Source organism: Pseudophryne corroboree, chromosome 1 (assembly GCF_028390025.1).
Source record: "Pseudophryne corroboree isolate aPseCor3 chromosome 1, aPseCor3.hap2, whole genome shotgun sequence".
In the NCBI taxonomy this organism is placed as follows: Eukaryota; Metazoa; Chordata; class Amphibia; order Anura; family Myobatrachidae; genus Pseudophryne; species Pseudophryne corroboree.
The window spans coordinates 33,833,286-33,846,153 of record NC_086444.1 but is presented as its reverse complement, the minus strand read 5'-3'; the positions used below and the strand labels follow the sequence as shown (position 1 = coordinate 33,846,153).

Below are 12,868 nucleotides of genomic sequence, written 5' to 3'. Positions count from 1 at the left end.
AACTGCGCCATTGTGCGTACACTCTGTGGAGCGTAGGAGGATTTAAGTGATTTTTCCACACATGTATCAAAATATCGCTCGTCTCCATGAAAACTGGCATTGGGTGCGAGACTGAATCAGGCCAAACGTATTCAGAGAAAATTGAGTGCTAGCTATTGCCTCTAAAACTTCTATTGGTTTAAAGAAAAAAAAGTCTTATTTTCAAATAATAATAATAATAATAATAATAATTAACTAGCTAATGTACCCAGTTTCAACTGGGCAAAGGTTTGCTGAGCGGAACATTTTACCCCTTTTTATCCCTTAACTGATGATTTATTTAGCCAAAAACCGCTCCGAAATTGTCGGGTGTTTTTTTATGAGTGAATTAGGTGAAGAACACGAATTTAACCCTATCCCAAATGATTTTATTTAAATATATATATATTTTTTTACATTTTTCCCAAAACATCGATCGGGAACATCGCGACCATCGGAAACATACTGGTTTTCACTTTAAAAGCCGGGACAGCCTCCAGGTATACAGGGGGGGGGGGTCTGGGGGTGGCTTGGGAGGGTTAATTTACACTCCCCAGTGGCTGCAATTGTCCGCAGCCGCTGGAGGGGGAAGGGGGGGGGGATCCTGCCGTGCTGACCGATCAGCAGTGATTAGCAGCACTGCAATCAGTAGGGGAGAGTGCAGGGAAGCAGAGGACCTTCCGGTCCCTCAGACAGCAGCAGTGAAGGGAAGTTTCCCTTTCCGCGCCGCTGCTAACACTCTCTATCTGACTGGTCGCATCCTGTTCGACCAGGTCAGATGGAGCACTTGCAGGCATGGTCGCATCTGATGCGACCATGCCAAGCAAGTGGTTAAGAGTTGAAAAATCCCTGCTTAGTGGGTGAATGCAAATAACTGTCACAGTTTCCAGGCCACCCACCAGCAGGTCACATGTTCCAGGTCACCCAGCAGGTGCACAGGCAGAGTTCACCAACGGTCACATTTTCCAGAGCACAAAAAGTTGGATTTACAAAGGGTCTGACTCAGAGATGTGTTAATGCTGCCGCAGCTGTATGTACGCACTGACCATGGAAAAATACAAATGCTGCGACCGCCTGGATTTGTATAGAACTTCTTCTAAGACGCTGGACCCATTGTTCAGTAACTGCGTATGGGATCACAGTCGCAGGCCGAGACACGCCCTGAAAACTGTCACAGCGCACCTGTGTTTTTGCCGTCACTCCGTATAATCACCCCAGGCGGTCCCTGACTGTCAATCACTTTGTAAATAAATCCTCTCTCTGACCGCTTCCCAAGACCATCATGACACATCCGCAGTGCGGCAAACACGCGCATGCCCAGGCCGCCAATAATTGCTCAACTGTGGAAAAACCAAGTATGCGTCTATCACCGAATCAGGCAGAAAGTCACACAGTCTGGGTGTATAAAGGGGTCACACTAATGTCGCAATGAGGACTTGGTTAGTCCCTAATTACAGGTTTTGTAATAATTTTATCACCAACCTTTGTCGGTTATAAATTGATGTCTTTTTCATCCAATTGATGAGACCTGAATCTTATCATTACTAGGTGTATGTTGTACCCCCCACCCCCACACATCATGGGTCTTATTCAAGGTTGATTGCAAAACAACATTTTCCTCTAATGGACAAAACCATGTGCAGTGCAGGCGGGGCAGGTGTAACATGTGCAGAGACAGTTAGATTTGGGTGGGGTGTGTTCAAACAGAAATCTAAATTGCAGTGTAAAAATAAAGCAGCCAGTATTTACCCTGCACAGAAACAATATAACCCCACCCAAATCTAACTTTCTCTGCACATGTTACATCTGGCACACCTGCAGTGCAGCCCATTAGAGGAAAAGTTTGTTTTGCAATCAACTTTGAATTAGGCCCTGTTTTATTAAATTTGTACAAAAATACAGCCAAAATATATGTAGGTTATTTTATTCAGGTGTTCATGATGCACCGTTATATATATCTGTTATAGTCATTTGCTTTATTTAAAAGAAACTGTATTTTATGTGGTAAGCGAATGCATATTTTTAATTATATTAGATATGTTGCTGGCAATTGGTGATTTAATAAGGATCCCCCCACGCACACTATACAAAATATTGTCCATTCCTGGATGTTTCGCAACAACCGATGTATAGTATCCAAATCCCCCCCACAATTGATGAATTTGGTGGTCACTTCCCATCTGATCGGATGATGCTGTGGTAATGACAACATATATAACCAATTACACAATATACACATCTGCATGACAACAACAGAAAAACATGGTTTCCGCTGTGTGATCTCTTACAATACATGGAGCACTACACGTTTCCGGATAAGTATAAGTTCCAATATAACAGAACAGCTAATTACCGGGTTGAGGATATTTTTATAAGGAAGGAGAAGATTCCATTTACTGGTTACCTGGGAGAATATAAAGCGCAGATCAATGTTATATTACATACTGTCCATACGACCCCCGATCTCGCACTAAGGGACACTGGCAGCCGCATGGAGACACGGTGAGAATACGCATTCATTAATAAGTTCATTAAAGTATGAAGTGTTGTTGGACTTTATCTATTGTATAATCTATTGTGTAAGAAGCTAATTACTTTACCACTAGTCCTGTAATTATACGACAATAAAACGAGTGCAGAGAAATGAGACTTCAATTACACGGTTAGATATTTTTCTTGGCGTGTTCATTATAATTTATAGGTGATTGGGCTGCAGAACCGGCGCTGGAATCTATAAAGTGCCTGTGGGATGTGCGGCTCACGGAGGAAAGCCTTACTGCTAAGGGATCATTACTTCTCAGAGGTAGATGGGATGATTCATCTGACGCTGGAACAGAACGATCATTGTGCTCTGCGTCCTGCCGGCGTTATACCGGGTGGCAGGAAACGGGCTTTGCGGGACTCCGTACGTTCACCTTTAACGTGCGGCGATCCGTGCAGGAGCCTGGGTCATCCCCATACTTTATAGAGTGCCAGGATAATGTGCAGTGCTGTATTACCATGTAGGAAACCCACGTGAAGGGCCCGGTTCCGAGTGGCACACTGCCGCGACCACTTTAGTATCTTTGTGTAGTCGCGCCTGTGACTTTATGTAATGTTGATAGCCGCCCTTCTCCTGGAGAACATCAGTGCGCCTGAATGCGCAAGGGCTGGAACACCCACTTTGTGCATCTTTGGATGCAACATTCCCGCTTGGTACGTTTGTAGACGCATCCATCAAATGCACCGTCCACACTTGCACCAGTCCCACGCTACAGAGGTGTCCTCATACATCTAGCCTCAATACGCCACCGCGAGAGGCCTGGCACGAGTGAGCCGCCAGCTACGGCACAGCTATGCTAACGTCCGGCGTCTTTTTTTTTTGCCAAAAATGTGTCTGAGTCGCACAGCGTTTTTGTCGAAAAAAAGATACCTGATGCTAGCAGGGTTTCACGAGACACGGCGTGCCAAGAGGGGCTGCTTGGCGTGACACATCTGTACCCGTTACCAATCAGGACTATGATGAAGAATATACTAATCCAGACTGAGGCTGCGTACACACTTGACGATATGCACCCGATATATCGTCCAAGCCGGCGGGTCGGATGATATATCGCTCTTATCACCCAGCGTGCACACGCTATATCGTTACTGATGCTCGCTCCCGCGGGACGTTAACATAGTCCAATATCTTTAGTTCCAGCCTTGAAATCTATTGGACAAGACTGCATGCACCTAGACGTGGGTGGATGCCCTCACTGATCTTCAGGTGTGTACCCAGCCTAAGGCGGGCAACTTGTGGCACTACACATCTCAGCATGCTCTACCACAGTTATAGCATGCACGAACATAAATCTGTGGGCGAGCCTGCTGGGTTATGTAGTTCTACAGCACCACACATTGACTACACCCGAACTAATCCATGCTCTTAAAAGGGTTTTCCCAATTTACAATGGTTTAATTCGGGATGTTCCCTCCACTACTACTGGGATGGGGTCTCCCGGCATTTACTCAGTTCAGCAGAGACCCAATAGTTACAATGGGGACATGTGATAGTCTACTGTCTGTAACCATCGCTGGGTGCTGGATGATCCGACACAGGGGGGGTCATTCCGAGTTGATCGCTCGCTAGCTACTTTTAGCAGCCGTGCAATCGCATAGTCGCCGCCTATGGGGGAGTGTATTTTCGCTTTGTAAGTGTGCGAACGCCTGTGCAGCCGAGCGGGACAAAAACGTTTTTTGCAGTTTCTGAGTAGCTCTGGACTTACTCAGCCGCTGCGATCACTTCAGTCTTTTTTGGTCCTGGAACTGACGTCAGACACCCGCCCTGCAAACGCCTGGACACGCCTGTGTTTTTCCAAACGCTCCCTGAAAACGGTCAGTTGCCGCCCACAAACGCCCTCTTCCTGTCAATCTCCTTGCGATCGGCTGTGCAAATGGATTCTTTACTAAATCCATCACTCAGCAACGATCCGCTTTGTACCTGTACAATACGCATGCGCAGTAGTAACCTGTTCGTTGCGCTGCGAAAAACGGCAACGAGGGATCAACTCGGAATGACCCTCAGGGCTAGAAGCAGCTCCCGCTGGGATGCAATTCCCTTCCAGTCTGCAGTGAGCTGCAATTTGTAGCTCTGCATTCAATGTGTGTGTTACAATTCCCTGAAATACCCGTCAGACTAATAACGTGTACACAGCGCATAAGTACTGGGCTCCCATGAATGATTCCGTAATCTGAGTGGAGGTAACTGTCAATCATCTGCACAACACATTGTTCTCACACCTATGTGGTCAGTGCTGGCTACAGATTTACTCAATCTCCTGTGCAACCCCCATTCTCCTCCCTTTATTCCCGAAACTCCAGTATACAATGTACAATACATGCATGTGTCCTCACTCACAGAGTCAGAGAGGATCAACGCGTGCGCAACTCCTGAAATGATCTGTGCTGCTGTGATCAGTTAAGGTGATTCTGTCATTCCAAGACAGGGTACACACTGAAGAGCAGATAAAGACTAAAGACATACATCTGAAATTCAATGGAAAATAAGAGAGACCACAGTAATCAGCAGGAGATGCAGTTTCTCACATCTCAATTTACTGCCATTTTCTCAGCATAAGACCCCAATGTTTCAGCCGAGTTAATGCTAGTAAGACGGTTGAGTAAAATAAGTTGACATAGGTAAGAAAAATACTGAGCGATGAATGACGTGCAGCCTAACAACGCAGGGGTCACGTTATATAGATAAGAACCATTATTACTTCCAAGTTCTAGAAAACGGAGCATCAGTTATTTCATCTTTGTATAACTAGCACACATTACTGATAATAGGAGGTTTCATTATAAACCAATTACACGTAACGGTCACACACTTTCCTTCCAAGGTATATTTATATACGTACGTATGTATGTATGTATGTATGTATGTATGTATGTATGTATGTATGTAGAAAAAAAAAAGTATAATTAAATCTAGTTTCCTAAAACTCGCACACAAGCTTGTAACACCAAAGACACCATCAGCTTTGGAAATGAATTCACAATCAGCTAAGCTACGTACAGGCAGTATACAAGTGTCGCATCTCACATTAATCTGCAGTCTCCCGTGCACATTGCGTTGTGTCGAAGGTGCATTTTCAGCAAAATTGTATGAGGACACATCTATATGTGTATTTGCACAGTAATTCAACAAACATCAACTCCCAATTATACACAAGCACCCTTACTATAGGCGACCGACGTTTGATCCCTTCTCCTCCGCAATCGCTGTAAAATTCATACAAGCCTGCATCCACACTTCTGTATGTGCATGTTTTCTGGGTCTGCCACACGTTGTACTGAGTACCACGCATAAGCAGAAGTCCTACTCAACATCAGCCCCCAGGAGACATGCAGAGAAACTCTAACTACACCGTCAGCTGCTGGCGGCAAAACATAGGGCTCAGTGTCTACGAAGACACCGCTTGGTTACACACCCAACGTCAGCTCTCTGTCCTGTCCCTTAACTGACCGTACGTCATATACCCGAGCTGTAGTGCCCAACATCAAATATAAACAGTAGCTGTCACTGATGCACGACAGGAGAGGCTCCTCAGTGTATGGTGCAGAGGGAGATCCCGAGGAGAAGTTTGGAATCGCTCCTTGGCACGGTTACCCAACAGCTGGCTGGAGAGCTATGAGGTAGCAGCCTCAGTCACACACAGATTTGCATGCAGATAACATTAGGCTTTTGGACGTGTCTTTCAGCAGTGATGCAGATAAAATTCACAACAGCACAGGGGAAATCAAGGTAATAGCGCCTTTAAACAATGGTCGTTAGTAAGCCTCTGCCATAGTATAAATCTTATACGGGGGAGGGGGAGGGGGGGGCTGGACTGCACACCCTAATTCTAAATCTAAGAGGTGCTACCATGCTGAGACTTGTAGTACTACACAGAAAAAAAGAGAAAGGGCAGGTGCACACTCCAAATACTAGCACTGTGAACCAGAACAATTATAATAAACTCTGCAATTTAACATGTAAATATGAGGTTCATAGCATAATTTGGGCCAAAAATATGGGCTCACCAACAGCGACCAGGTGACCTCATCCGGTAGGTAGGTCAGCATATTCTGGCCCTGACAACACAGGAGGGAGGGTCTGAAGTACATGCAGCGTGTAACTAGTACAACTACCGAAAAGTACAAGGTGTAGATAAAAAGTATACAGAACAGATGTGTCCTCATACACTGTGGCTTCAGTCCCCTCAAATTGCCCCTTTCGTCGCACCAGATCCCAGGACACGCAACCATGCTGAGCGCCTTTCTTGCTCGAAATACTCATCTTATTAGCAAAGACAGAAAAACTGGAAGGGACAAAACTACTCTACTAGATTACAGCGATCAATGTGATGTGTAACATTTGTACATCTGTGTGTGACGGAGTCTGAATCTGTGTATGAAGTGCTGCGATGCAGCGGCTGCAGCTTTTTCTCAGACCTAGCTCCGTTCTGCTCCATCTGTGACCTTGTACGCGTCTAACAATAATCCCTGCGCGGTTACAGTCACAGTCCAGAGTCTCTAGTGCACTTTGAGATACGTTTAGCTGCGTCTGCAATGAGGTGCAAAATGTAAAGAAAAATATGGCACGCTAGTCCTCTCAGTGCGTCTCAGTTGCTCCGGGCACCTAGCACCATACAGACACAAGGGTCAGGATGTTATAAAGTCCAAGATCGGGGGCCATGCGGGATGCATATTAAAGCTGTGCATTTTTTACACATGTAGCCCTTTGTCCCACAGATTAGGCCTGGGACTAAAATCAGCCCCTATCAAACAACTCCAGCAGTTCATGGTCATTCTCCGCCTGAAGCAGTTACATGTTGGAGAATAGCAACAGATACAAGCTGAGTGTTGTTTGCAAGCTATACTGGAATGACAAGTAGGTGGCGCTGCAACATATATGCTCACTGTGCAGTCTATCTTTATTGTGATAGTGGACTCTCATAATGCAACATGAAAAGAAGGACTGGGAGGCTGCCTGAGGCAATGGAGACAATAGTAGTACCTGCATCAGGACTACAGAGGGTTGTTCCAAATCATTGAAAGGTACAAACTCCCCAATGAAATAGATACTAGGGTTCTAAAGTGCAATGTAATTAACATCCTATACCCAAGCTTGGTGTAATGTCAAAGCAATATGGCGTTACCTGCGCAGGTGTAGAAATGCGGTGTAACACTGCTTGCGGAAAGCCTGGTACTGCTCACTCTGCGTTCCTCCCATTCCTTCCACCATCTCTTTGTTCAGTTTCATGGGGGGCGGGAGAGGTTTGGGGTCTCTGCCCAGGATGTACCCAAAATCGATGTGAAACAATTTGCCTGTAAAGGGAACAAGACAGCGTTAATTACAATGTATACATTCCATGTTTTTTTAATGCAAAGTGCGTCATGGAGATAAATCAAACGCTCAAACTGTAGCCACACCTAGATACCGCTAATATACTGATCTCCCAAACAACCTAGCATTAGCCTTGTTGTGTCAATTAAATGGATAAAAACATGTATAATCAAACAGGAACACTTTAAAGCATAAAACAGCAATAACACATTTATTCCAAAATCTTATGGCCCAGATTTATCAAGCCTTGGAGAGTGATAAATAGCACGGTGATAAAGTACCAACCAATCAGCTCTTAAATGTCATTTTTCAAACACAGCCTGTAACATGGCAGTTAGGAGCTGATTGGCTGGTACTTTATCACCGTGCTATTTATCACTCTCCAAGGCTTGATAAATCTGGGCCTATGTTTGCTGTCTGCATGCTACACCGTATATATTGATAGCAGTTGATTTACCGACAGACACAATATCGACGGTCGTAATCCCGACAGCCATTGACCGACAGTCAAAATACCGCCACGGTCCAAATACCAACACTCATTATGCCAACATGTTCAAAATGCCAGAATAACGTCATTTGAAATGCCGACATGTCAAAATGCCAACGTGCGTTTTTAAGGAATTTTTGCCCCAAAACAGACTTGTTGATACTTTACCATCCCAGAGGACCTGGAGGAATATAATGGTGAAGCGCATCGAGTCATGCGAGGGGATGCGGAACACTTAGGCACACAAAAAAAAAAAAACCTCATGTCGGTATTTTGACACACCAAAAACTCCCCAGAAAAACTCTGGTCTGGGACTCAGGGTCGACACCAATTAGGTCGACACCAATTGGTCAACACACCTTAGGTCGACACCTGAAAAAGGTCAACATGGGAAAAGGTTGACACAAGTTTTTTATGTTTTTTTGGTGTAGTTTTCTCTGTAATGTGACCGGGAACCCCAATTAGTGCACTCGCTTCGCTCGTCATGCTTCGGCACAGGTTACCGTTCCCAATTGTAGCCCATGTGGATCGTAAAGTATGAACAAGTTCAAAAAATTTAGAAAAAAAAAAAGTGAAAATCTCATGTCGACCTTTTTCCATGTTGACCTTGTTCATGTCTACCTATTGCCCATGTCGGCCTAAGGTGTGTGGACCTGGAGTCCGGATACCGAAAAACTTATGCCGGTATTTTGACATGTCAGCATTTCAAATATTGGTATTCTGACTATGTCGGCATTTTTAACATGTCGGCATAATGAATGTCAGTATGTTGACCGTGTCTGTATTTTGACTGTCGGAATTACGACCGTCTGTATTGTATCCGTCGGTAAATCGTACTGAACCCGCATACTGTATATGAGCAGGCAGGACCTTGCTACTTCCTTCTACCTTCTGTGACGGAAGGAGAGGTACAGGCGGTGGTCGGAGGAATAGAATCACCTCTGTAATCGAGGGACCTGATATTATAAGATGCAGACGCGGCACCAGAAACTAAACATCTGCTCCGTGAGCCTTTAATGTGCATTTAAGGTAATTCAAACATGAGCAAACTGCTTCTGCAGCAGCAACGCTCAGCACACTTACACCCTGGCTGAGACAATATTTACATTGCGTCGGCAAAAGCTGCCCTGGAGTCTGCCACAAAGTTATTGCTGTCTGTGTCAGCACTTTCAAATGGCACCGACAGCAGCTGCAATTGACAGGACTACGGAGGCCCGGTCTCACAGTCAGTCCTTTATAACCAAATGAGCTCACAGAGAGACATCTATCTGACAGGACACGCAGCTTCTATAATTCATGCCCTGCTCTCCCAGGCAGCGGGGAAAGTGTCATTTAATACACACAGAGCTGGATCCATTTTCTATTCAAAGTTTAGGCGAGTGTATACCTGCTCAGCAATATATACATCAATACAGAGGGCTGATGGCAGGGGATGAAATCACTCAGAATATTGTTAAGTGCTCCTGGGTTTTATTTGCAGAGTTATAATGATTGGGGGTGGTACTTCCCTGACTAGGCGATGAACTGCTGAGACAGAACAACTTCCCTGACTAGGTGATGAGCTGCTGAGACAGAGCTACTTAACTGACTAGATGATGAGCGGCTGAGATAGAGCTACTTCCCTGACTAGGTGATGAGCGGCTGAGGTAGAGCTACTTCCCTGACTAGGTGATGAGCGGCTGAGACAGAGCTACTTCCCTGACTAGGTGATGAGCTGCTGAGACAGAACTACTTCCCTGACTAGGTGATGAGCTGCTGAGACAGAGCTACTTCCCTGACTAGGTGATGAGCTGCTGAGACAGAGCTACTTCCCTGACTAGGTGATGGGCTGCTGAGACAGAACTACTTCCCTGACTAGGTGATGAGCTGCTGAGACAGAGCTACTTCCCTGACTAGATGATGAGCGGCTGAGATAGAGCTACTTCCCTGACTAGGTGATGAGCTGCTGAGACAGAGCTACTTCCCTGACTAGGTGATGGGCTGCTGAGACAGAACTACTTCCCTGACTAGGTGATGAGCTGCTGAGACAGAGCTACTTCCCTGACTAGATGATGAGCGGCTGAGACAGAACTACTTCCCTGACTAGGTGATGAGCTGCTGAGACAGAGCTACTTCCCTGACTAGATGATGAGCGGCTGAGACAGAGCTACTTCCCTGACTAGGCGATGAACTGCTGAGACAGAACTACTTTCCTGACTAGGTGATGAGCTGCTGAGACAGAACTACTTCCCTGACTAGGCGATGAACTGCTGAGACAGAACAACTTCCCTGACTAGGTGATGAGCTGCTGAGACAGAGCTACTTCCCTGACTAGATGATGAGCGGCTGAGATAGAGCTACTTCCCTGACTAGGCAATGAGCTGCTGAGACAGAGCTACTTCCCTGACTAGGTGATGAGCGGCTGAGATAGAGCTACTTCCCTGACTAGGCAATGAGCTGCTGAGACAGAACTACTTCCCTGACTAGGTGATGAGCTGCTGAGACAGAGCTACTTCCCTGACTAGATGATGAGCGGCTGAGATAGAGCTACTTCCCTGACTAGGCGATGAGCTGCGGAGACAGAACTACTTCCCTGACTAGGTGATGAGCTGCTGAGACAGAGCTACTTCCCTGACTAGATGATGAGCGGCTGAGATAGAGCTACTTCCCTGACTAGGCGATGAGCTGCTGAGACAGAGCTACTTCCCTGACTAGGTGATGAGCGGCTGAGATAGAGCTACTTCCCTGACTAGGCGATGAGCTGCTGAGACAGAACTACTTCCCTGACTAGGTGATGAGCTGCTGAGACAGAGCTACTTCCCTGACTAGATGATGAGCGGCTGAGATAGAGCTACTTCCCTGACTAGGCGATGAGCTGCTGAGACAGAGCTACTTCCATGACTAGGTGATGAGCGGCTGAGATAGACCTACTTCCCTGACTAGGCGATGAGCTGCTGAGACAGAACTACTTCCCTGACTAGGCGATGAACTGCTGAGACAGAACTACTTTCCTCACTAGGTGATGAGCTGCTGAGACAGAGCTACTTCCCTGACTAGGTGATGAGTGGCTGAGACAGAGCTACTTCCCTGACTAGGTGATGAGCTGCTGAGACCAAGCTACTTCCCTGACTAGGTGATGAGTGGCTGAGACAATGCTACTTCCCTGACTAGGTGATGAGCTGCTGAGACAGAGCTACTTCCCTGACTAGGTGATGAGCGGCTGAGACAGAGCTACTTCCCTGACTAGGTGATGAGCTGCTGAGACAGAACTACTTCCCTGACTAGGTGATGAGCTGCTGAGACAGAGCTACTTCCCTGACTAGGTGATGAGCTGCTGAGACAGAGCTACTTCCCTGACTAGGTGATGGGCTGCTGAGACAGAGCTACTTCCCTGACTAGGTGATGGGCTGCTGAGACAGAGCTACTTCCCTGACTAGGTGATGAGTGACTTAGACAGAGCTACTTCACTGACTAGGTGATGAGCTGCTGAAACAGAGCTACTTCCCTGACTAGGTGATGAGTGACTGAGACAGAGATAGTTCCCTGACTAGGTGATGAGTGGCTGAGACAGAGCTACTTCCCTGACTAGGTGATGAGTGGCTGAGACAGAGCTACTTCCCTGACTAGGAAATGAGCGGCTGAGACAGGGCTACTTCACTGACTAGGTGATGAGCGGCTGAGACAGAGCTACTTCCCTGACTAGGTGATGGGCTGCTGAGACAGAGCTACTTTCCTGACTAGGTGATGAGTGGCTGAGACAGAGCTACTTCCCTGACTAGGTGATGAGCTGCTGAGACAAAGCTACTTCCCTGACTAGGTGATGAGTGGCTGAGACAGTGCTACTTCCCTGACTAGGTGATGAGCTGCTGAGACAGAGCTACTTCCCTGACTAGGTGATGAGCGGCTGAGGTAGAGCTACTTCCCTGACTAGGTGATGAGCGGCTGAGACAGAGCTACTTCCCTGACTAGGTGATGAGCTGCTGAGACAGAACTACTTCCCTGACTAGGTGATGAGCTGCTGAGACAGAGCTACTTCCCTGACTAGGTGATGAGCTGCTGAGACAGAGCTACTTCCCTGACTAGGTGATGGGCTGCTGAGACAGAGCTACTTCCCTGACTAGGTGATGGGCTGCTGAGACAGAGCTACTTCCCTGACTAGGTGATGAGTGACTTAGACAGAGCTACTTCCCTGACTAGGTGATGAGCTGCTGAAACAGAGCTACTTCCCTGACTAGGTGATGAGTGACTGAGACAGAGATAGTTCCCTGACTAGGTGATGAGTGGCTGAGACAGAGCTACTTCCCTGACTAGGTGATGAGTGGCTGAGACAGAGCTACTTCCCTGACTAGGAAATGAGCGGCTGAGACAGAGCTACTTCACTGACTAGGTGATGAGCGGCTGAGACAGAGCTACTTCCCTGACTAGGTGATGGGCTGCTGAGACAGAGCTACTTTCCTGACTAGGTGATGAGTGACTGAGACAGAGCTACTTCCCTGACTAGGTGATGAGTGGCTGAGACAGAGCTACTT

General features: G+C 46.6%; 1 protein-coding gene across 4 annotated transcripts in view; it reads right to left on the bottom strand.

Annotated features, from left to right (window-relative positions):
* The window catches only part of PIK3C3 (phosphatidylinositol 3-kinase catalytic subunit type 3), a 365,653-nt gene that overhangs the window by 94,915 nt on the left and 257,870 nt on the right, over nucleotides 1–12,868 (bottom strand). For all 4 annotated transcript variants that reach the window (XM_063958224.1, XM_063958242.1, XM_063958250.1 and 1 more), the window contains one exon: nucleotides 7,683–7,851. In XM_063958224.1, coding sequence (XP_063814294.1) covers nucleotides 7,683–7,851 — 169 coding nt within the window. The remainder of the gene's footprint in view (nucleotides 1–7,682; nucleotides 7,852–12,868) is intronic.